Source organism: Periplaneta americana, chromosome 14 (genome assembly GCF_040183065.1).
Source record: "Periplaneta americana isolate PAMFEO1 chromosome 14, P.americana_PAMFEO1_priV1, whole genome shotgun sequence".
Classification (NCBI taxonomy): Eukaryota; Metazoa; Arthropoda; class Insecta; order Blattodea; family Blattidae; genus Periplaneta; species Periplaneta americana.
In genome coordinates, this window is record NC_091130.1 from 108074729 (window position 1) to 108102224 (window position 27496).

The 27496-nt window shown below is 34.4% G+C and overlaps 1 protein-coding gene across 3 annotated transcripts in view; it reads left to right on the plus strand.

Moving 5' to 3' along the window:
- The window catches only part of LOC138713634 (myotubularin-related protein 9), an 89131-nt gene extending 63494 nt beyond the window's left edge, over positions 1–25637 (plus strand). For all 3 annotated transcript variants that reach the window (XM_069845884.1, XM_069845883.1, XM_069845885.1), the window contains exons 7-12: positions 11849–11960; positions 12503–12624; positions 16737–16843; positions 17006–17229; positions 21102–21271; positions 23718–25637. In XM_069845884.1, coding sequence (XP_069701985.1) covers positions 11849–11960; positions 12503–12624; positions 16737–16843; positions 17006–17229; positions 21102–21271; positions 23718–23954 — 972 coding nt within the window. In that variant the 3' untranslated portion in view covers positions 23955–25637. The remainder of the gene's footprint in view (positions 1–11848; positions 11961–12502; positions 12625–16736; positions 16844–17005; positions 17230–21101; positions 21272–23717) is intronic.
- The last annotated feature ends 1859 nt before the right edge of the window (positions 25638–27496 follow it).

The following is a 27496-nucleotide window of genomic DNA, read 5'->3' on the forward strand; positions in this document are numbered from 1 at the left end:
AATTAAACATAATCAGGTCACCATTATTCTGCTTTGCAGGGTAGCACAGATGGTAGAGCATCCGACTCCAATGACAGTTGCGGGTTTGAACCCCCGTGGTGACACATGGGATATTACCCCTGCCCTAAATGGCTGCCCTCAACCTCAGTGGGTACCTAACTAAAGCTTGGACATGATGCTAATCATATCCATCATGTTCCATTGGTATTGGACCAGGAGAGCTCTACCTCTCCTCACCCAATAGGAGAGCGTTAGCTTTTCCTCATAAATTTCAAGCATGCAGTCAAGGGAGAGTAAGGGACATTATGTTAGGAGTATGGTAACACAGAGGAATGGATATTATTGTATGGGGAAAAAATTTACTTTGAAAGGAAACTGATTACAAATGCATGCTCAAAACAAAAACCTGGTAAGTAATTTTACTGCAAGGTAAGATGAATAAAAGTAACTCTCCACCTTTGGGACTCGATGTATATAAAGAAACAGAATATTGGAATAAATACTCGTATTTCCTCATTCTTTACTGTGCATTAAAAAATCTGAAGACTAGCTCACATTTATCAATTATGTGTTCCTCTATCCTGATTTGCAAGAAACGTATAAATATTTAATATTTAATAACATTCCAACATCTGTTACGATCTATTTAGTACAGTGTATGAAAAAATCATCGTTTTTATATGTTGTATTTTAATTCTTACACATATTATGTAAAAACAGTACGAATATTGTTGATGTTCTTGTCCTGAATAACAGATATCTTTCTTTTTTTTTGTACTGAAGAGCAGAGAATTGTGAAATTTCCAGTGTTGATGGTAAAGGCTTCTGAACATTTAGCTGTGAACTTCATAGCTTTGAACTGTTAACAGTTGTCTAGATCGTGATATAGGCCTAAAAATGTTAAGTATGAAAACAGTGAAATAGTGTCTCAGAATAGATCCCTTTTGGGGAGGGAGGGGGGGGGGGGAGAGCTAAAATATAACCAGTAATGCATTTTCAAATGTTGAAATACATGTCTCTATTGACACAGAATAGGTAAAATTTACCTACTACGAGTTTTAGAGAATTTTTAATTGTATGTGATAACAGAAAGGACAATAAGAGAGATACATGTTACTGTAAATGTACAAAGACCAGTAAATCTTAGATTTTACCAGTATAACCTAACATTTACCATTATAGTGCGGTAAAGCCCCAAAATATCTTATTAGGTGCATACATTTTGAACTTTTACTAATAAATGTTGGTAAATCTCAGGATTTACCGATGCGAGCTGGTAAAAGCTAGAACGAAGAATCTCGCCTTCATTGTGCAGATTCAGACATGTTTGCAGGGGTGAAGCGGTTCTGAGAGGCTGCCAAAGAAGGTCTTGAAATGCAAGTGAAGAAAATGAAAGCAGCCACTTGTAACAAAATTCCATAATTTTTAGTCGGATACAATGTGAGAATCAAAGTACCGGATGCAAAAATTGACGCAAAATCAATAATAACAGTGATCATAAATATTTAAGATGAGTTTTATCAACTTGGTACCAAAGCTGGCAAACTGATGTCATTGTACTCTAGGAACCACCTTATATTGTGTAAAGAAAATTTTATCAGCATTGAAGAATTAGAAAAAGAAGGAATTAGTGTACGGGAAGTGGTTGGTCAATTATCTTTCGTTGGAGGACAAGGGTTCAAAAAGTGTAAATTTTTAAAAAAGTGTTGAACAAGAAAGTGCTTCATAATGTTAATTTTACTTTATTTGTGGACCTAGACTCTTTGAGGAGATGTAAAGGCGTTAATTTTTATATTGAATACTATAACAGACAGTGGTTAAAATTATAATATTTTTCCCTATTTTTAATATAGAATATTGTTTATTATACTCACATTAGAATGTATGAATATTTAAATAACTTAAATTAAAAATAAATACAAATTATTTCAGTCATTGCTGAGGTGATTTTTATTTATGTTTTTAAATAGATCCTAAAACAAGAATAAAAGATGAATTGGAAATAGATATGTAAAAGTGCGAAGAACGGCAAATCTTAGTAAAGATTATTTTTTCTTCTTTAATACGATTTTACCACAGCTGATCGGTAACTCCTGAGATTTACCAACATCTCTTGGTAAAAGTTCAAAATGTATATATCAAATAAGATAGTTCGGTGTTTTACCGCACTGTAATGGTAAATGTTAGGTTATACCGGTAAATTCTAAGATTTACTGGTGTTCGTACATTTACAGTAACATACACATATACACACCATGTCCCGCTTAGAGGGATCGAGAAATAAATGCTCACCATTTAAAATCAGATGAAGATATCATTGTGATTTACAACTGACAAGATGCAGAAACTGTCCAAGTTTATGCACAGTTGCATGTCATGCACATGCGCAGTAATGTTTATCGTGGAAACAAGCCTGGCGCCATTCAGTAGAACATTCCGTCATTGGACCATTCTTCTTCATTGAGGCAACAGTCACAGGGAATGTGTATCTGGACATGTTGCAAAACTTTTGTTGTTGATCAACTCCTCCCAGAATCGGTTTTTCAGCAACATGGGGCTCCACTCCATTACTATGGAGCAATGCGTGGCTTCTTGAATGCAAACTTTCCCAATAGGTTGATCGGAAGAGGAGAACCCTTGCCTGGCCACCTAGGTCAACCGATTTGATACCCATTGACCTTCTTCTGGGGCTTTGTGACAAGTATTGTGTACCAACGTGATACAGTTGACACTTTGGAAAAATTGAAAAAACGCATTATAAATGCAGCTGTGCTAATCATTCCACAAATGTTATGGAACACTTGGCAGAAGGTTGAGTACCTTTTAGATGTCTTCAGGGTAGCTCAAGGCGCACACATCGAGTTGCACTGACCATTCTCCGAAACTGGGAGAGTTTTTACATCAAGTCATACAAAATAAAACCATTATTTATACTTTAAATTAGCACTTACTTCTCAATCCTTCTAAGCAGGACACGGTATACATATATATGATCAAAAAATTTAAATAGGCAAATTTGGACACACATTGGAAAACACTATTACAATGATGCCAGGATTTAAGACCACTTTTTTTTTTTACATTAGTTCCTACAATACCATTATAGAATGACATGTTCCATTCTTACAAGTTATTTGTAGAAAAGAACCTTATGCTGATATGTACGGTGTGAAATTTTATTTACCTCGAGTATACCTATTTTTAAGACACCAGTCTTCAGAATTACAATATGTATTGGGTTTTCTTACCTATAATATACTAATTTTTGTTTCTAAACGAATGCTATTAAAGATGTTCATTATTGAAAGACACATCACATGTAAGGATTCGGAATTGTAGAATAAGTGGAACTAGTTATCTTATCAGTTGCTGTATTGGTTTGATTTATTACAAACATAGGATTAAAACATATTGGCAAGGAAGCTTTTGGTTCTTTGCCTTACACATCACAAGATGAATTCCAAGAGCAAAGTCTTGTATTGAATAACAGTTTCCTGTATTCAAAGTATTATTATATTCCATTCAGGATATTATTGATATGCTTAATGATAAAATCATTTTAGTGACTTACAACCTCGTAAGTGGCGGCCGGGTAGCTCAGTTGGTAGAGCAGCTGGCTATGGACTGGAAGGTCCGGGGTTCAATCCCAGGTGGTGACAGGATTTTTTCTCGTTGCCAAACTTTCATAATGGCCCCGAGGTTCACTCAGCCTCCTATAAAATTGAGTACAGGATCTTTCCAGGGGGTAAAAGGCGGTCAGAGCGTGGTGCCGACCACACCACCTCATTCTAGTGCCGAGGTCATGGAAATCATGGGACTCTAACTCCATGCCCCCCAAGTGCCTTCATGGCATGTTACGGGGATACCTTTTATCCTTTACAACCTCGTAAGTCAAAGATTCCGAAAGGAAAGGTAGAGCCCGATCACAAACTCATGGTACCAACATGCGCAAGCTTTTTTCTGAGGCTTTGGAGTGGGGGGGGGGGGTTTTCTGTGTGTGCAGGCGACTGCTTACTCATAGAACGTACTCTTCAAACACCCCCCCCCTCCCCCCAGCAAGACTCTTGGGCGAGTCGGATGCCAATTCGTCTTTCGTGCAGGTGCCACGAGTTTGCGATCGGGTTCTAGAAAATAACAATGACAGTCACGGTCAGAATATGGCAGTTGTTGTTGAAGAGAAGTGATAGTTGATATAATAGGAAATGCAAAAACAGAAACATTAAAATCTTGTTAAAAAAAAAGCGTGTACATATTGTGTCACAGTGAACTTACAGAGGAAAGGCAATGAAGTTACTAAGAACCAAGGTAATGATGCAGTAACAGAATTGAAACGATCTCTGGTTTGTTTAATTCATGCAGTTATCCATTGATGAACAATATGGCCCATGGGCCAGATATGGTTCCTCAACATGATGCCCTCGGACAGGTTCAGTGTGACAAATGACAGGATTCGAAATCCGATAATTTCTTTAAATGGAAAAAAAATGCATTTCGTACTTGTTTGTTTTTCTATTTCATAGCTTAGTGATCAGTGATCAGAGATTAATTAATACGTAAAATATCCACGAAATGTGAATTAACATTTGCTTGAGAGTAACCATTTGATGATAGGCACTGGCTTCCAACATTTATTCATCTCGTAGGATAGTAACAAGTTGTAAAACTGACAACTCCACCCCACTTCACTGTCTAACATAATATGCCCTTCCCTAATCACTTGCCTTCATTGGCTGTGAGCTAGTATGCAATAGCTCTCAGTCCGAACATCATATGTGTAACTCGTGAGTTTATTTTTGTTTGCTAGTTTATTGTGAGTATTCGTGTCATTGATTCAGAATTTCGTGCTTTCAAAGAAGAGTCGACTTTTAAAAATAAACCATTGTGTCTTATTTGTAATAAAACTAACAGACTAGAAAGATTTAATATTTCCTGGTGCTCCATCACTTAATAATGAAACTGTGGTAGACTATTAAGAATTTAACATTTCCAAGTGTTTCATCACTTAATAATGAAACTGTGGTAGACTATTAAGAATTTAACATTTCCAAGTGTTTCATCACTTAATAATGAAACTGTGGCAGATACAAAGAATTTAACATTTCCAAGTGTTTCATCACTTAATAATGAAACTGTGGTAGACTATTAAGAATTTAACATTTCCAAGTGTTTCATCACTTAATAATGAAACTGTGGCAGATACAAAGAATTTAACACTTCCCAGCGCTTCATCACTTAGTAATGAAACTATGGCAGACTACAAAGAATTCAATAGAGTTGGTGGTGCAACAATTATTCTCATATAAGATAATTAGTAGTGTAATTATTAGTAAAGAACTATTACAGCCTATTAATTTTAATGCAGTGAAAATAAAGAAAAAATCGCAAAGAACAGAACATACAAGCTCCACTCACCATCGCCCTCCACTTTTTCCCAGTGTCGAATGCACATTTCAGCTTTGCGGGTGTAGGTTTGTTGTGTGTTATAGGCAGTGAGCCGGGGCAGACAGTAGACAGAGAGAGCAGCTGCCATGCAGTGAGAGTGGAGATAACTTCCCCTACTGGCATTCTGTTCTTTGCGATTTAGCCAAATACTCACCTTAATTCAACTGTGTAACATATTTAATTCCCTATATTTTAAAAATAACCGTCTGGATTTTGGCTTATCATTACAACATAGTAAAATTGCTTTATGAACATCTGTACACGCTATTTTATTACAATTTGTATTATAATTTACAATTTTGTGTAGGCCTAATATTTTTCTTTATCCACAGTCTTAATGAGTTTGTGTAGTTTGTATTATACAACACAGTTCGACATAATTGTGCCAACTGTAAGTAGGATTTATTCCTGTTGTTGGCAGAATAAATACATAAATAAATCAATCGCATGAATATAAGCATTAAGTCACAATTTTTTACAGTGCTCAATCTGTTGTAGTAATCTTCAAAGAGGTTACATTCTTTCACTTCGTGCTTTGCCCTATTTGTATGGTACTTGAAAGCTACTATAAATATAGGATATCTCAGGAGGAATGTAAAATGCTTCAGGATAATGTAGTTAATAATATATCTACATCGATTTAACCTAATATACCTATGTCCGAAATGTAAAAGTAGGGAAGTTATTGATGGGCGAAGTTTTAAATGAAGAGAGGCATTATAGACGTAATTCTATAGGTAATTTAGAACATTGTGATATGATACATTATTGAAAATGTTGGATCTTTCTATTTCTTGTGTCCTGTGTGTTGCCTATATTCAGGGCAGTCCAGAAACTTATTGATTACCCCTTGTATATGCATACAGAGTTATTACATATTGTTCCAATAAGTTTATTTCATAATTAAATATAAACTCAGTAAGGAGATAAAATAATTACATACGACAGATTACAAAGATTGCCCTTCTTATGGATTCCATGAATCATGAATTGTAAATTCATATCAGGTACTGATACTGGTTCTCTTTCCGAACTCAATGAAACACTTAGTAGCTTGCCAGTTTAAGATAACATAGGTAAACACGGGAAAACACACAACTAGATAATAGAACACTTCGACTAAGAAAACGTCGTCTATATTCCTCAACAGCAGTCAATGCATTGCCATCACAAAATTCATAAACAAACAGCATGTCTGCATATTCATTATTGCGAACACACAAATTAAATGTCAAGTGAACGTATATTCTGTTGTGTGTTTTGTGCTGGTGTTGCGGTGCTCAGATGCTGCTGTGTGCAAAAGATCTGGCATAACACGGCAAGTGTAGTACATGGAACCATAGGATGTTACAGTATTTCTCTCCTTAATTTCTCCCCAACCATTTGACTTTGGTTAAGGTATACATCAGGTTAAATCAATGTAGGTTAATCCAGACTACTTTATCATGAAGTATTTTACATTCCTCTTGGGATACTTTGTATGAAATTTTTAATGTTATTTAAAAATGGATCGAAATCAAGCAAATGATCATTCAGACTCTTAAATACTCCCATTTTTGCAGCCTGCTTGGCACTATAAACTTATAATATTGCTAATTAATAATAGTTATGTGATTAGAATAATAAATATGAACACTCATATTACATTATATACAGTTCACCTTTCCATTTAGCCCAGAAAATACATAGTTTGGGGTCAAAAAACTGCAATAAAAATTAATTTTTCCACCATCATGTTAAAAAAAATGTGCAGAATAACATACCCAATGTTCACATCATCAATCAGTGGTAGGGAAACCACCAGGAAAATAGGTTTTCTAGATTTATTAAGTAATTCAGTAGGAAATGAAATGTATGCTGTATATAACAAATTTAAAACTTTTTTAGACATGTATTAATTGAAATTGAAATGTATATTGTAGTTAAAACATTTTAAGATTGGAGGGAAAATATTACATTACAAAACAGTTTATATTTTTAGAGAATGTATAAATTTAACAAAATGACAAATAAACATTGATTATAATTTTCTGAACTTCTGTCCAGTTTATTTTATGGCAGTCGTAGCTCTTAATAATTTTGTTGTTCTTCAACGTCTAGTTTAATAGCGCATGGTCACATAACTGTAACAGTTAGATTGGTTTTAACTGGGTAATATTCATTTTTTTTTCTCATTTTCCATCCTCAGTCACACTTTTCTTTCATCTTCAATTTAAAAATTTGATAATAGACATGTAAAGCATGGTACTTCGTGACAGATACTGTGGGAAGTAGCCTTTCAAGCGTAACAAAACATTTGGTCCAATAAATTTTGCTATTGGTATTGTTTGAAGCAGATGGGTCAGCATCTCATGCTGTTGACCACCAAATAACGTGACCATTGCATTTCCTCCTGTCAAAGCTATGTCTGCAGAGTTGGTTTGGATAAGAGAACTGTTCTGCGAAAGCAGCAATATTTTTGGTATTTATTAGTTTGTTTAGTGCATTTTGCTTTTCTATTCCAAAAATTCTTGATGTGCTATCGCTGCCATTAAAGGCGTGAATAATAAGCAGTCTTCTGGAAACGTCAAATCTAAGTCTTTGTTTTATACTATAGATGTCAGATATTGATCTGTTAGGTCTCAATCGCTCAATATCAGTGTGGTAGTACAAACAGAATTTGTTGGCAAATCTGGCTTTCAGGTAGTAGCTCCCTGTAAAGCAGGTTTGAATGATTTCAAGGAAAAGCCAGATTTGCATAATACTATATATTCGTTACTAGAGGTACGTTAACAGGAAGCCACAATTTAAGTCACACAGAATTTGTGTGCACTCAAAGTTGGGTTCTGGCGTCTTGTTAGCCCATTTGAGTTGTGTGAATATAAAGGAAAAATCGTGACAGTGTCGTGTATAGTTTCTGGGGTAGCTCAGTCAGTAGAGCATTCATGCACTAAGCAAAGGGTCCTGGGATCGATACCCGCCCTGGAACAATTTTTCCTTGAAATTATTCAGAATTTGTTGGGTTTTACAGTGGAACAACAGTATAATAAGGACATCGGTGTCTTCTGCAATTAAAGATATGTTACATGTTTCACTTAGTAGTATAGCAATTTTGACAATCTCTGTGTCAGCATCCCCATTTGCATAAATAACAGTGATCCCTTTTTCATTAAGATGCTTGCTTATGAGAAACAGCATCCACTGCTTGTTGGTACCATTGGATAAGACATGATCCTTCCTTCCCTACGAATTTTGTTTCGGGAAGAAAATTGACAGTGGGACTGATGCTTGTGCTTGCTCTGTGTTGGTGTGTATTGTCATTTATGGATGAGCCTCCTTCATAGCACCAAAACTCACAAAGCAGTTGCCGTATTTTCGAAAGTAAAATCAGTATAAGAAGTAGCAATTTCTGCATAGATTGCTTCAGTACGTCATTGGAGCCTCCATCAAGTACATAATGGAGAGGGTCATCAGGAAGCTTGTCTTACAAAGTTTGACTCCCAATGTGCTGTGAAACAGCATATGTCAGCCCTTTGAAGCATTGTCCCCGATTCAAATAAAGAAAAGGGATATGCACATAGCACATACGTTAATGCAGTCATTTCAACTGATGCCCATAGGCGCAAGCGCATGCTTTAGAGCTCAGGAGAGCCTGAGTGCTTTACAGCAGAAAGGAAAGAGACAGACAAAAGAGGTAGTACATACCACTTGATCGAGCTATATACAGGGATGGCCAGCACTGATTCAATGGATAAAGGGAAGAGAACTTATTAAAACTGTATCCATGTTAATTTTTAGATTTGTCTGAGAAGTATAAGTGCATTATAAGAATGTGAGTTTTAATTTTAATGCTCATTTTTCACAAGTTTGCTTTTTATTCAAAAGGAATATTTTCTCAACTTTTAACAGAAAAGTGAAATTTTCAGATGTTTATTTTGTAGCCTTACAGGTACTGAAACAATCTAATATAATATCGTAAATACATATTACTGAAGATAGTGTATTACAAAATTTTGAAAATATTCGCATGGAAAATGTTTGTAAGGAAATGAATTAACAAAGCAACTACTGTTACATCATAAACAGAAGATATGTGCACATGTGTTGGTAAAACGTCAGCTCTATAGCTTCAGCAGATTTCGAGAAAATAATTTAATATTTTGATGATAGGAAGTTGCGCACCAATATCACTTTAAAAGCATAATGTCATAAGAATTTTGTTATGTAATATTAGTTACAGTTAAAACATATACCTGGGTAACTTTGCTTTGTACTATAATATTGTTTTGATTAGTTTATTGATTACTTTTATAAGGCTAATGATACCATCAATATCAATTCCAACTTTAGGCCATACTCAATCTCTTTCTTTGGGATAGCACTTTCTTTATAAATGATGTGTTTCATTCACTTAGTAAAGTATAAGTGTACACTATGGAATTTATATGAATATTTCTTCTTAACTCTTTATTATGATTAACGTTTAAAACAACTGCAATATTAAAAAATTGGTGTTAATACATTTGTTTTTCGATAATAAATATAATCGCAAACAGAAAGAAGCCATATAAAAATAACGACATAAAATTTCACGTTCCATTTGAAATTTGTGCACCACTGTTTTCTTAATTCAACAGGCTACCTATTCATATATGTACATAATCCTTCCTCCTTCCATACCTAGCGCTTGATGCCCTCGCACGACATCAAGGTCAGAAAAATGCGCTTGCTTTGACATCACTGGGTTAATGCTTCATCTAAGTTGAAGTTTTCAGTATTAGCTATAACTGACATTCGCTGAAACAGCAATCCTGTTCCAGTGCTCACTTTCATTGCTTATTTTGACACTATAATTAGATGGAAGTGTGCGGATTTAATCTGAGCACTTTGTACAATATGTGAATACCGGTACCTCCTTTTCTGTCATTTCAGTTAATACACTTGTACCTGCAGCTCGCAATTAACACACGTTTACTTGAGGACCACTTGTAACTCCTGTCACTATGTTATTTAAGGAACCCTCAATATTGAATGGTGAGATTAACTGCAACCATGTAAGGACTTTGTTGAAATTAGTAGTATCTCTTAATACTCTAAACTGTTTTTTTTTTTTTTTAATTATTACAGTATGGTAGTGGTAAGTGACCATTATTTACATAAATGCTTGAGTAAAAATAGTATGTGAAAAAACTCCATAGAGCACTTACATTGTGTCAATATAATTGGCGATATCTTTTCAGATATTCCCTCCACAAAAAAATAATAGGGATCGAATTTATGTAAAATTTTATTTTCATTCTATATTTGTGAAAAATTGACATACATGTAGCCATTTACGAAATAAATGTAGAAAAAAATTTCGTGTTTCCTAAGCTGTGTGAATTTTGGATATGTTATCTTGCATATTTTTTTTAACATGATGACAAAACATTAATTTTTTGGGGAGGTCTGTGGCTAGTTTTTTTTAATCTTTCCTGGACTAATTTGTTTTCATAATGTGATAAGATGGCTGCAGCAGAGGGGAAACATTTCTGCCTTTCCTTCAATTATCACATGGCAAATGTTTCCCATTGCTGACCTCTCTCTCCAATATCTTTGGGTGTAAGGAGTGTTATTTGATGGATTATAAGCAAGGTATATGTGTAGTCAAGTATAGCTAGGTATTTCAGTTTTTTCTGTATTACACTTTTCCTTATCAATTTCAAAAGAAAATGTGAGAGTTGTTGAAACTCCAATTAAAATTCTTATCCTTTAGGAAGTAAATGTATGCGAAATATTTATAATATTGTAATTGACCTTGTGCTAGATTTGATTCTTGAATTATGAATATATCTACATTGCGGTTATATAAAATTTTATTGATTTTTTTTTTAACTTGAAACAGTCTCGTATTCAATAATTGTAAAATTTTAATTGATACGGAGTTTTTACCTGGGATCCTTGGAAAGAGGTTTCAACCTGGCAATCCGAAAGGGAGACTATTTTACCTTTAGCTAGTTTCACTTTTCAAGGAGCTATCATATTTGGAGTGCTTTAAAAACAAAAAAGTAACCATTTATTGATAGGCACCATATACTTAGCGATTAAATGAAATCACCATTCTTTAGTGTAGGATTTCCTCTTCATATACTGTCACTTGGTCCCCAGAACCTCGTTCGTTTATAACAGGTAGCACCACGTGAAAATGCTTAGGAGAGGTTATTGCTGGAATGTACTTATTACTCTTTTGCAACTCAGAAATGTTATAACAACCATGAATCAATAATCTTACATCTACAGATAGTATCTGGTTGCTTTTTTTTATATACAGAAAGTAATTGTAAGGAATTAATTTGAATTTCTATGCTCTAGTAATATCTAATGCTTATTTACTTCTAAATGTTTTAACTTGTAAGTTTTGGTATTTAAATTTATGTTTTAATTTCAGTCTCGAGGAGGTGGTTTCGAGGTAGAGATGCATTATCCACAGTGGCGACGCATCAATAAACCAATAGATCGACACCATGTCCTACTAGATTGCTTAGCTAAACTTGTTGAAGGTCAGTTATATTATTACATTTTCTGCATTTTTATTAATGAGAACTATGTAGTTCTCTTTTGTATAATATTGTTCAGTTTATTATGCTACATATTCCTATATCTCTTCTAATATATTCTTTTACTGGCAACATCACCATCCCAACCCCACCACCACTGTCACACCATCGCAGATTTTTTGGGTGGTCTCTAAACATAATCTTTTCTCTGTTTATTCTGAATGATTTTTCAGAGTGATTATGTGCAATGTGTTCTACTTATGTTTCTAAGAGTGTTTTTCGCCATTATTTCTTATCTAACGCCAACTTAGTATCCTTTCTTTTTCCATTCTTTTAACATGTCCAAACTGTTGTATTAATTTTCTTGTTGAGTCAGTGATGTTAAAGATTTTGCTGTCAGATTCATCCTCATTCTGACATTAATGTTCTATTTCATCTTGTAATCCTTCACACTAGTATAAAAATATGCAAAACTTTTATTTTGATGTTCGTGTATGAAGTTAATATAATTAGAACCAATAATTTATTGACTTGTTTATTTACAGCCTGCAATGATAGTACACTTTCAATGGACAGGTGGCTTTCTCGTTTGGAATCATCCAACTGGATGTCACATATAAAGGACACATTGAATTGTGCCTGTCTAGTGGCCCAATGCCTTGATCAGGTATGTTCCCACTTCTAATCAATCAAGAACGGTATGACTGTTATTACATGCTGCATTACAATACATATTGATGCAAAAATTAAGTTATCTGTAGTAATGTCACGAGAGGTCTGAGATTTATCTGGGAAATCTCGGACCTCGAGTGACATTTATTAGGACTATTTCGTGAATAAAATAAAAATGTAAATAATAGTATATCCCTAAAATTCGATCACAAAATGTTAATAATTGTATATTAACGAATACTTAACCTATTCAGACATTGTAAAGTTGAAATACTCGTAGATGAATATCGATTACTGCAATAAAGAAATTCGATGTTATTATTCAGTAATGCCAATTGCGAAAAGCGAAATACAGGTTTAACAATGTTAATTATATGTACTGCACTTTTCTCTTATTAACATAAATATATTTTCATTATCTGCTAAAATCATAATTTAATTTAACAGTAACAGTGGGGACAGCTATATACAAATGCTTATGTATTGACAGCGAGACATGTTGCTACACAGTGAAGCAATCTCTGTATAGATAGGCCTAATTAAAATACGAATTTTATTACGCCATACGGAAGGCAGTTTGATCGAAGACCTTATTGTTACTGTGCAAGGTCTTTCGGTTTGATATGCGATGATGTTACATAAATTTGAACATCTGACTTTCTATTAATTGTTTAATTTCATTCACAAAATCCAAATTTTATAGGCTACATTATAGGTTAAGTTACTCGTACCTGTGGGAGCAGGACCAATGTCAGCTGTGCTTTATTTTGACTGTTACTTACAATCAGTGCTACACGAAAGAATTTTTTATAACTCGACAAACTCATTCTCGCTGTAGTGTGTAACGGAACTAAAGCTGCATCTACACAGTTCAATATTCCAATCGCATATGCATGCAATCTGGGAAGAATATTGAAAGAATCAAGTTTAAAAGGTACGTTCAATTAAGATGCATGAAGATTTTGTGTCTACATGGTGCACCGTTTTGAACGTCGTCTTCACTACGTAAATATATTAATTAATATTAAATATCAATCTTGCATTCATTGCTTTAAAGTTGAAAGAAAAGTTTAACGTGTAGTTGCATCTTAATGTTGTTGTTGTTGTTTTCTAATGCCAGGCATTTGACAATAAAGTCATTTGACCTCTTGCACTTCAATATTTTTCAAAGATATTATCATGACCAGCCAATGAAGCACAGATTTTGAGGTGTTCCGAATCCATTTCTTGGTTTGAGTTGCACAATAGGCAGTTAGGGGACTGATATATTCCAATTCTATGCAGGTGTTTAGCCAAACAATCATGGCCTGTTGCCAATCTAAATGCAGCTACAGACGATTTTCGTGGTAAATCGGGAATTAACTGTGGATTTTGATGCAGAGAGCATCTTAATGTATTCATGATCATCAATGTACGGGGAAACAGTTGGCGACAACAACTAAATAAAAGAACGACCATGCGATAAATTGATGGCTATAAATCTAGCTGGAAAAATTATCGCAAAATGTAACTGTGATTGGTTGGAATTCAAAATTTCATTACACTTCATTGGTCGAAAATGGAATGACGTCATATAAACGAAATAGTCGTTATAATGCAGGGTGTGGCAGTGGGATATGACGATTTTTATAGCCCTGTTGTGGGACACTGAGGACGAATTAAAAGAAAACACATATACCTGGAAGTAATCTAATGCAGTGCAATTTATTAATGTCTGATTACTTTTTAAAAACTACATTTCGTAAGTAGCCTCCACAGCAACAAATACATTCCTGCAATCTGCTATGAAAGTTCTGCATAACTCGCCCCAATAAAACAGGTTCGATGGCATTAATTTCGTTCCATATGTTTTGTTTCAGCTGTATGATGGTGCGAGGCTTATTGCATACACCCTACTTTTGAGATAACTCCATAGGAAGTAATCAGCTGCAGTCAGGTCAGGAGATCTTAGCGGGCAAGCACTGTCTCCAAATCGTGAAATTATTCGTCCTGGAAACATGTTTCGCGGACAGTTCATTGAACCATGAGCAGTGTGTGCTGATTACTTCCTATATTGAGTATTTACGAATCATTCCAACTGATAATGATGCACATGAAGTATAATCATGTTTATAAAAGAAATACCATGTCTTTATTTAAAAAATAAACAAAATGGCGAAATCACTTTTAAAAGTTCCCCCCCCCCCCATATAAGATAAAACAATAAAGTAATATAGATTGGTATGTTCCTAAAGGAGGCCGGGTAGCTCAGACTGGAAGGTTAGGGGTTCGATCCCAGGTGATGATGGAATTTTCTCATTGTCAAACTTCCAGAATGGCCCCGAGGTTCACTCAGCCTCTATCAAATTGAGTATTGAGTCTTCCCTGGGAGTAAATGGTGGTTGGAGCATGGTGCCAACCACACCGCCTCATTCTAATGCCAAGAAAGCCTGGGGCTCTACCTCCATGCCCCCCAAGTGTCTTCATGGCATGTGAAGGGCTACTCTTGCCTTTTATATTTTATGTTTCTAAAAGTGTTTGTCAGAGAAATTAACCGTTATTTACATAATTAGGTACTGTACTATAACAGCAGCTAAAACTCAGATAATAAAATTGGGCATGAAGATACCTAGACGTGAATTGAATTGCTGGACAGGATTAAGTGAAATAAGAAAATAGAACAAGAAGAGACTTAATTTATGTGTATTTTCTTTGTAACTAATTCAACAGTCCATAGCATAAATATGCATAAAAAAAATTACCTTCATACTCCATCGACAAGTTTATCGTGCTATCAAAAAGGAGTGCGTTATATGGTTATATGGCAGTAAAAATTTTTAATAGCCTCCCCTATGGATATAAGAAATGAAACTCAAAACATAGGATTATTTAGGGCCAAATTAAACAAGTACCTAATTTCTCACGCCTTCTGTTCTGTAGGTGAATTCATGGCATTCAACAACGCTTCATGAATATTTCTGTGTTCTGTTACATGAATATTTCTGTGTTCTGTTAAGTATTGATACTAAAATTTTGTATTGTACTAGTACCTAGACTATATTTTAAAACTCTTCTGTATATATTTCAACTAGACTGTGACTATAATTAAGACTTTATAGTACTATTAAGATTTTTTTTTTCGTTTGACATGTTCCATATTCTAGCTGTGAAGCAATGTACGAATACCATGTAAATAAATACAGTACAATACAAAGATCAATTACTACTTAAACATCTGTAGAATGTGCCTTCAATGGAATACTTATGCAGACAAAAATTTTAGGACTGAATGTATCATTTTTTTTTAATTTCTTTGTAAATGTAAAGCAATCCTACCTATTACATAGATAAAAAAGGTATTTTTCTGTTTTTAAAAATTTTACTTTTCTATACAAGTTACAAATTGTACAGTCAGAATTCGACACTTACCACAAATAATATAACTGTTTCGCAAGGTTGCACAAGGAATAGATCACTTCATCTAAAGGATTACTTGCTTTCAGTCAGTTTTAAAGACTGCAAATGAATACCCAGACAATAATTTTGCTCTTTAATAGTTTGTTGTCATAGTACTGATGGTTGTGTGACAAGTAAGGAATGTGGTTAGAATCTTTATGTAAACTACAAATTTCTTTAAATATTTTCATCAATTTACATGTCTATTTTCATAATTAGTGAAGTAATATTATGATTAATAATATACAAAAAGCTTTATCATGGGAATTTGTACAGATTATTTATATATATATATATATATATATATATATATATATATATATATATATATATATAGTAAAACCTCATTTAACTAAAGTCCGGTACTGTAACTAAAATAATCTAAAAGAACAGTAGAAAGTGCATTAAAACTCTGTTTATAGCAACAAAACACGTTTATTATGGTGTACCTTTGCTTCTACTGGAAAAATCAAGTTACAATAAAACCCTGATTATCCTTCACCCTATTGTACTTGAATCAGAAGCAATTTTAAGTGGTGTCATAATCAGGAAAAATAAGCTGAATCTGACCTCGTTATATAATGTTATGCAAATCCTATTTTATCATCATGTGACGGTGGTGACGAAAGTTGTTTAAAATGAAAAACATTTTAATGTTGAATCTGTTGATAGGAAGGAGCATCTGTTCTTGTGCATGGTTCTGAGGGCTTGGATGCTACATTGTTGGTGACATCCCTTGCTCAAGTCATCCTTAATCCAGATTGCAGAACTGTAAGAGGGTATGTTAGCTTCATAAACTTCTAGTCATGAATTAATTTAATTGCCTAAAACTGAAGTAGAGTACGAATTTTTTTCAGCTGCTTTAAAACTTGTGGAACTATACGAACTGCTCAGAATGAATTTTAGTCTGAGTTATATATAAACCATTTTTGTTGCAACAGGCTGGAGGCACTTGTGGAACGGGAGTGGCTTCAGGCAGGATACCCATTTCCCATTCGCCATCGCAAGTCATGCTACAGTAGTGGACGAACCAAGGCTCAGGCCCCAACATTTCTCTTGTTCCTTGATTGTGTGGGTCAGATTCATCAACAGTTTCCATGCAGTTTCGAGTTCAGTACTTCATTCCTCATTATGCTTTTCGAACATTCTTACTGCTCTCAATTTGGTAAGCATTCATAATGTATACACAATGGAGCAGTGAAACTGTGCATTCTGTAGTGAGACCAATCTGAAAGTGCCTGCTCACTATACTAAAATTCAAAAAGAGAGTTGCTAGATTAAATCTACTGAAACTGCTGTATAGTTTGTATACAGTGAGACATGTCTTAAAACAAAATAAATAGTTGCCCTGACTCAAAATACAATGTTTCTGTTTCGTCATATTTATTAGAGCTCTACACAGGCTCGCATCAAGCTCTCGGACTTTGGCCCCAGGCTGGGCTCAGGTTGAAATTCACTTATGTGTGTTAGGTTTGGGCCAAGCTCGGGCCTTACAGAAACGCAAATCATTTTCATCCCCCGCAAATTTTATACTGATTAAAAAATAATACGAAAATTTTGATGCATCTTGATTAGATGGCCACCTGACACCCATCTAGAACAATAGACTACTGATATCATGAGTTATTGTTTAGTTTGATTTCTTATTTTGTAACAGCATTCGTCTCGTCTTTACTCTATCATAGACACAAAGCACTGATTATTTATTTTACCTGGGAGACTGGTAGATTACTCTTACTCATGCTCCTATTGGAGTGATCTCTCTTCTGCTGTTCCTGACCCCTGTGGCTTTATCTGCTAGTCTTCGGATTTCCGGTCAGGTTGAGGTCTGGTTCAGATCGGGCTGGGTCTAAGAATTTCAGCCTATGCAGGCCTCTAATATTTATTTGATACAATTGTCACCACTACTCAAGTAGTTTAACACGTAAAAGAATCCTTTCCCTGGATGAAAGGGTTTAGGGAAAATTTACGATTATTTAAGGGGAGTAATGTAGATCACCTCCAAGTGATGCCCCTCTGCATTATAACTACATGAGCTACACTAAATGCTTTCACATGCATCCATGTATTATTTAAAGTTAACATCAAAGTTGAACTCTGCTAGGCATATTCTCCTATGTCATTCCATCGTTGGGATAATGTATTGTTAATATTGATATTAGAGGAGAATAATTCGCTCCAGTGCTGAGGATCGAACCTGGGTCCTTGGTTCTATGTACCAAGTGCTCACACCATTGAGCTACACTGAAGTTCAATCCACAGCACCAGATCGAACCCCTCTCCTCTAGTGATTTTCCCTTTGTGGCCTGACTCCAAGTTGGGCATGTATGCTTACATTTTATATTAAGTCAACTGCCATTATACAAGGAGCGCACTCAGTTGAGTGACTTGATGGCTGGGATTCCACAGTAATATGCACAGTAATCTATACAGTAATATGCACTGTTGCTCGAAGAATTTACGTAAAGATTATTATTTTTTGGTCTTACAGAATATTAATTGTTACCATAACAGATGTATTCTGTAGGACTAAAAAATAATAATCTTTACGTAGATATAATCAATTGTGTTTACAGCAACTTCTAGTTTAGAAATGGAATTCTCAAGGCAGCCAGACTTACAGTGTAGGAAAGTTTGAGTTACCATGTCTGGGAATCACTTATTATTTAACTTCAAGGATTTAAAAAAAATTCACGATTTGTTTTGGGGCTGTTACTTTTATCTCTCTTGTTGTAGGTATATCCTATCGTACTGAAAACATTCTGAAGTGATGTAGTAACATTTGATGTTTGACCCACTTCTCATTTTACATTTTTTTTGTTGAGAACTCTAGTTAGAGAATATTTGGCAAAATAAATTATGGTAGACTTGTTAACACATGGATCCTATGCTTTATTTACATCGTCATTGTGACTAGGTCAGAAATGCACTAATTAGCAGAGAGAACAAATCAGCTGTTGCACTCACAGTGCTATTTATACTAATAAAGTTGGTTAGAGCAGTAGATTATTCTCATTGCACAGTGTGCACAGACTCTTGAAATAACACATTAATATATATATTTGTTTAGTTAGCACATGCCACATAGTGGGACCAATGTTGCATCTGGCCAAACAAAAATAAGATTTTTTCAGATTTTAAAGCAAGCTTGTGTGAAGGTTATGTTGGTAACGGTTTTCTCCTATTTGTGTTTTATTCCCGCTACTTCCCTCTATTATCATTAAACAGAGGACCATAAAATTTTATACAGGTATATGTTACGATTTGAAGCATGTTTTACATATATATATTTTTTTTTTGTATCACATCTTATTTCAGTATAACGAAGATGAACTATGTGGTTCTTTAGTAGGCTTAAGGCTGCAATACTTGGACTAATTTTAATGAAACTCACTAGTGAGATCATACAAAGAAAGCTTATTTATCATCTCACATTTGTCATCTAAAGGTTAATATTATATCTTAGTATGAAGGTGATCTGAACTTTTCATGCTAATCTTATTATAACTTACGAATTTCTAATGAGATTTTGATGAAACTTGATACCTGTGTTAAGCACATGTATGCCAACATGGCAGGACAATTTTAACGCCATTCCAACCATTAATTCACTATTGTGGGCAGTGAATTGAAAGTACTTTCTTGCTATAATATAATAGTACAGTAGAACCTCTATTATCCATGGTAATGAAGGGGGTGGAGTGAATGGTTAATCGAAGAAATCGGATAAACCATACTATAAAAGTTGTTCATAAACTAAGTGCATAATACAGTTTTGTAATTTCCCCCGTGATCTTTTCTTTTAACACGATAGGTACCTACTGGATCATAAGTTCACTAATTTAAGTCTGGTTTTCAACAATGGGTTTTTAATGGCCAAGGAAACTCTGGTTTTCAGCAATGGGTTTTTAATGGCCAAGGAAACTCCTTATGACGGCTGTCTGTGGAAAGATAGGAATAGTAGAGGCCTCATGTTGTAGATTTACAAATTTGATGCACTTTATATTTTGTTTTTCATTAGATCGCGCACAGTTGTAATTCCTATCTCGTATTGTGATGTGACAGTTTCTCTTTTCCCAAACCACTCAATTACTTGCACTTTTTTTTTTCGTAGCAAACACGTTTTCTTTTGACACTTGTGGAAGACATTTTGCATAGAAGTTAGACAGTACGACCACTCGAAAAATAGATCATACTGCATAAGGATAAAGGTTTGTAAAAACCTTTTGTAGAAAAAAAAAATTCATACTAATATAATGTACAGTACTTCATATTTTTTTCTGCAGGACAAAAAGAGCGAGAGAGAAAGACAGTCAGATAACATAATTTTTTTTTTAATTTAGCTTAGGCCATGAAATTCTTTAAGTTGGACGAAAGGGGGTTAAAAACGACAAAATTCCCGTGCACTGGACAGTAATCATCTGTCCTTTCACTAGAATATATTCTATACAAAGTTTCACCACCTTTTCCTCAGATGAAAAGCACTGATGATGATGATGATGATGATGATGATGATGATGACGACGATGACGATGATGATGATGATGATGATGATGATGATGATAATAGTAATAATCGGACAGTGGATTTTAGGTCCCGATGATGAACGTTAGGTATACATCAGTTGCAGGAACATCATTGAACACATTGCTACGCTCCCTCCATACTCCAAGGGACATGACGTCTTGTCACCGTGTAGGGACCGAAAATCTGCTGTCTGGTAACAGTAATAATAATAATAATAATAATAATAATAATAATAATAATATAGTAAAACAAACCTAAAATAGACTTTCTATTAAATGGAAAATAAATTTCGGAATGGAATGATTTCACTTTTGAAATAATACACTTTATTTCTTAAAAATGGAAAAATGCATAATATAAAAATGGAATAGTTTTTGGGTGAATGTAACTGATGTAATAGTGGCACATATACAAAAAAATGTGAGAGCCAACATTACATGAAGAATTCGCTGATGATAGTAAATACATAATATTCATTGTAATTGATAACTTATGTATGTACATTTATAGGTACATTCCTGGGAACATGTGAGGCAGAAAGGATTCACATGAAGCTGGCTGAACGCACCGTCAGTTTGTGGTCCTACCTTAATCGGCCAGATGTACTTCAGTCTTTCCTCAATCCTTTGTATGACCCAAATAATCGTGTGATATGGCCATCGGTTGCACCCATGAGTTTGGTAAGATATCATTTTGATTGTACAGTAATGTTTATTTTTCATTCTGATAATATTGCTTATTCCACCTATCCCACTTCTCTTACATGATGTGAAATATAGAACAAGTAGGAAAGTTAAAGTGTTTACAAATGTTAAGCAAATGAAGATAGGAATTTTTCGAAGAAGATCTTGTATAAAATACTGGGAAGCACGAGAGATAATGGCTTTATTGTCAAAGTAAGAGCATTAGATACATACTTACTTACAAATGGCTTTTAAGGAACCCGAAGGTTCGTTGCCACCCTCACATAAGCCCGCCATCGGTCCCTATCCTGTGCAAGATTAATCCAGTCTCTATCATCATATCCCACCTCCCTCAAATCCATTTTAATATTATCCTCCCATCTACGTCTCGGCCTCCCTAAAGGTCTTTTTCCCTCCGGTCTCCCAACTAACACTCTATATGCATTTCTGGATTCGCCCATACGTGCTACATGCCCTGCCCATCTCAAACGTCTGATTTAATGTTCCTAATTATGTCAAGTGAAGAATACAATGCATGCAGTTCTGCGTTGTGTAACTTTCTCCATTCTCCTGTAACTTCATCCCGCTTAGCCCCAAATATTTTCCTAAGCACCTTATTCTCAAACACCCTTAACCTATGTTCCTCTCTCAGGGTGAGAGTCCAAGTTTCACAACCATACAGAAGAACCGGTAATATAACTGTTTTATAAATTCTAACTTTCAGATTTTTTGACAGCAGTCTGGGTGATAAAAGCTTCTCAACCGATACATACTTACATTTTTTTAAAAAAAGTGTAAACAATCAAAACATGCACGGCATAGCCCATGTATATTGTTCTAATCCATTAGATTAAATTGTGACACATGACTACTGCACTATGGTTAATACAATTCCCATTTCGCAAATATTTGTCTGCTGCTCAGTAAAAATAGTGTGTGTTTTTGAAAGTGTGCATCTTTGTAATATTATAGTGTTGTGTTAGTTTCAATATTTACCAGTATTTATTTAATTTAGTGCTTGGACACTTGGCATAAGGTCCTTCGTCTTCGTACTTCCCAGTACAGTTCCCCAACAGACTTATATTTAAAATTCATACACTTTTTAATATGGTCCCAGTTAATGACATCATTGGAATCTTTGCACAGAAACACATGTTGGTAAGAGAAGTGAGTGAACTGCAGAAGCTTGACCATGATGAAAATTGCATAATTCATTCATGCATTCATTCATAATTTTTTGTCCAAAGGCAGGTCTTTTACTGCAAACCTAGCATTCTCCAATCTTTCCGCTTAGTCTCTGCATATGATCTAATATCGTCTATCATCTGATATCTTCTTCTGCCCTGAACTCTTCTCCCTTTCACCATTCCTTCCAGTGCATCCTTCAGTAGCAAATTTCTTCTCAGCCAGTGACCCAACCAATTTCTTTTTCTCTTCCTGATCAGTTTCAGTATCATTCTTTCTTTACCCACTCTTTCAAAATGTCTAATTATTATGAGTTGCTGATTAATGATTTCATTTTTCGTCATTTGGCCAGTGTAATGCTTTAAGAGTTACGGTACGCTCATCTTGTACCACTTTTTCACACAGCTCTCATTGAATACACAAACTCCGTGCCTTAGCAATACTTACTGTAAAATCTATTCTTATTAATTATTAGAAGAAGAAGTATTGAATGACCCCTAAGATGTTCTGATCTAACCCAATAGATATATTCTTGTGGAGCTGTTGAAAGAAGAGGATCTACCAGGACTTACCATGAAACCTGGTAGAGTTAAAACGAAGAATTAGGGATCAGATACAATAGATCAACTGAACAATGTTGCTGAAAACATTAAACAATTTCTATAACAGACTTGTGCATTGTTTGGCAGTGAATGGGAACCATTTTGAACACGTGTGAAGTAATATCAACACGTGACATAATTATTAGAGCATTGTTAAACAATTGTTTTTAATTTTTTTTTCTTTTAATTCCATGTCTTGTATTAACATTGTAGTTAAATTTCAATGGTTCATATTCATTTTCTAAGCCATCAATGTGCGTTGTTTATATATATATAATGTGTTTGTGTTTTATACGTTCTGAGACCTGAAGAATCCAAAAATTGAAAAGAAGTACATGGTGGCATAAAAAACAGACTCCTCAGAACATCCTTTGTAAATTAAAAACATTGTTTTTGAAAATATGTTCAAACAATTCCTTTTTTCACCCCTTATAACTTCTGTATATATAGAATTTCTTTATAAAATTAAAAATAGGAAAGCTGCAAGCAGGGTTCCCTACATTTTACAGAACTAATATAGTAAGTGTAGGATTAGTATATGATGAAGCCGATTATACTCTTGTATACTGTGATGAATAAAACTATTTTATTTTATTCTTTCCTAATGTAATCTAATCCAAATCTCTGCAGTGACGTGTGTTTGTCTTAATTTTCAGTCACTGTGGTCAGAATTATTCCTTCGCTGGGTAGTGGATCAGACACCACAGCAAAAAGCTTGGGAGACAATAACATCACTTCGAGAGAAAGACAAGGAATTACGGCTGAAAGCCACACGATTACGACGCCATTTAGCTGATCTAGAGAAGGAGGCTGTAGAAGCTGGAATACTCTTACCAGCAGCAACAGCTACTGCAGATACTTTATCACAGTCGGAAGTAGCTGCCAATGCTTAATTGTGATTAATTTTAATTTTGCATTGTTAATAAAGTCGAGATATGAGTTGTAAATATCGCACATGAGAGCAAAGCCAAAAAGTAGTATATGTACCTGATTTGTTGGTGTTGGCATCCGTATTATGTGGGTGACCATTTTGAACTTTTAAATTAATTCTTTACATTCTTTTAGTGAAACATTTCATTAGAATACTTTTTAGATATTTGTGTACAAGTGATCTCCACTTTGTTGGTGCTTTTTGCCGTATTTGTGTAATGTGAGATAAGTACGTATAGTATGTCGACCATTATATAATGTGCATTTACTTGAGAAGAATTGATCAATTTAAGTTTATTGTAGAAAACAAGAGGCAATGTATTGTGTAATGTTTATATTATAATTGATTCCTGTTTGCTAGCAATGCAGTTATAAAGGAACAGTGATTTAACCATCAATTCATGCTAATTAAATTATATGTCAATATATCGCCTATATGCTATATATTATAAGAATATGTTAAATCAGCAGTTCCCAACCTGTGGGAGGTCTATGAGTAATCTGAAAGTGGTCTGCAGAACCAAGGTGCGTTTTCAAACAGTATTTTAATTAAACTCAACTTTATCATGTTCTGTGATTTTTATCGGCTTGCTGGAATCTTTTTTTTTTTTTATCTAAGATTTTTGAGACACAGAGTTTAACAGGAATGAGTTTGCCTGAGGGACTTCTCTTAGCTTGCAAGTCTTAGGTATCTACCTGACATTCTAGGTTTTTTAAATTTTAATCTTCAATATCCAACTTTAACTGTATCCACCATGCAGGATAAGACTGAAGCAATGATAAAGAAATTAAATTAGTGGTCTTGCTGAGGTATCAGTCGAGAATTTTATTAATTTCCCACTCTAGCAATACATGATAATGAACTCTCGTCCGATATCTTTGGAAATATAATAAAACTTTTTCATTCATTGACATTAAATTTGAGGGAATATTATCCTTTCTGCAGTGGAAAAAATAGTTGCCTGAAAAATCCCTTCTTCATGACAAATTATAGTTTGCCCGTAAAAAAAAAAAAGAGGGGCTGTTAAAATTATTAGAATTATCTACTGATTCGAGCTTAAAAATCGTGCTTTCTCCATGTCCCTTTTTCAAATTTGATTGCATGCATCATCCATGTATCCTGATGTTTCCCGATTGCAATACAACTCTTAATAATGCCATTTGCATCAGCATACTTGTATGAGAGTGGATTTTCTGTCCTAGTTTTTTTTGAACAAATACAGAATTAAACTTAATGTTGAGGTACACTTGCGACATAAGAGTATATATCTACAATTGAACCATACTTCGCAAAACAACAACTATTCCACTTATAACCTTATGATAACTCTAGAAAGCCGGTTTCATTTTTCATAGCAAAGATATGATATAACATAAAAAAAATTTTGTATTTAAATGTATTTTCAGATTATATTCAAGAGCTAAAACTGAAATTAAATGTCGCTGTCAATTTATTAAGGATGATTAATTCACTACATTATGCAAATATTCAATGAGTAGAATATGATTACCCTCCTGAACTATACAAAACATTTTGGGGATCTGCCAAAATGAAATTTGAGCTTCAATGGGTCCGTGGCACTCAGAAGGTTGGGAAATGTAATGTTACAAAAAATATACAGAAATACACGTTTTAAGCATCTCTTATACATACTGTCTCCATCTGTCCGTCTTCATACAGTGATTATTCGTAAATTATTAATAAAATTTTATTCATATATACTGTGTGTCCATTCAGTCTGAAAGTAATGTTTTTTTTTTTTTTATTGGGTTATTTTACGACTCTGTATCAACATCTAGGTTATTTAGCGTCTGAATGAAATGAAGGTAATAATGCCGGTGAAATGAGTCTGGGGTCCAGCACCGAAAGTTACCCAGCATTTGCTCGTATCGGGTTGAGGGAAAACCCCGGAAAAAACCTCAACCAGGTAACTTGCCCCGACTGGGATCCAAACCCGGGCCACCTGGTTTCGCAGCCAGACGCGCTGACCTTTACTCCACAGGTGTGGACGAAAGTAATGTATATTAAATATAATTTTATTCTGAGATAATGGGTCCTATAATAATAATAATAATAATAATAATAATAATAATAATAATAATAATCCACTACTCTACTTCAAGACCTTGTTACAAACATAGCACAGAATGGCGATTTGAACAAATTGCATCTAACATTGCGCTTTTTCTTACATAAGATGTAGACTGTATGGCTTATTCACACACACACAGACATGTCACGTCACTTCACAGAAATAAGTATCCACATATTATATCTCCAATCGATAACTTCTTCAGACAGAATTTTCAAGATTATTCTTAGGGTTAGGAAGTTCATGTATTTGAATCTTCTTTTTTTATTATTGATATTCTGATAAATTATTTGCATAAATTACGAATTTTCTAGTGTCCTGAATGAATTTTATTATGCAAATTTAAATTATTGCATTGTATTTTAGTAAATATATGCCTCTTTGGCATTTTGAAATACTCAAATGCAAAAAAAAAAAAAAAAAATTCTCAAAACTAGTTTAAAATGGGTTCATTATTTTTTATTGTTCACTTTAACACTTGATTAAAACTATAACACTTTCTAGAGTTAAAATGTTAAAAGTGTTACGACTTTCAAAAAAAGGTAATGTACCTTTATGACAATCAGGCTCCATTTCAACACTGCGGTGTCATCTTCAGTGTCCTTCAAACTACTGCTGCTCCAACCAGTCTTGATTTCTGGCCTTTGCTTTTGTCGTGGTGAGGATGGGGATGTGTTGCTCTTATGTGGGGGATGGTTGTTTGTGTGTCATGTATTATGATATCGAATAATGTATGTGTATTGAATTGTAATTATGTATTAACATACCCACAGCATATATGATGAAATCAGGGAAAACACTAAAAGAAACTTTTCCTAATAGACACATCTTATTCGTGCTCTCCATCACATTGTGGAAACATTAAATTAGACTATGTTTTCTTGAAGTAGACAAGTTAGTCTCCAATGTAAAAAAAGAAATCTTTCTTAAATCTAGATCTAGAGTTCTTCTTCTTCTTCTTCTTTGGTTCTACAGCCAGGTTCCAGCCTTGACTGCCCCAACAATGCTTAGATCTAGAGTTCAGCTGTTTAAAACAATGACACCTAATACTCTACTACCACCTGAACCTATTTTAACTTGTTGGGGAAATTGGATAATAGCTGCATTAGAATCAGTTCGAGAATTTATTAATTCATTAGAATCAAGTGATACTGTGTCAATTGAAATAATGCAAAATGTTCTCTCAGATGAAAAACTTGAAGGAAACCTTTCCTTTATATTAGCACATTTTTCCACTCTGTCTGCAGGTCTTCCCTTAAATCAGTCAAATGTTTTTGATACTACCATGACTGGTTTAATGTCTATTACGGGTAGTGTAGGGCAGAAAATAAAAGACAAAATAAACAATATTAGTTCAGAAATCCTAGAGACAGACATATCTGTAAAATACAAGATGTTCTTGAAGGAGAATC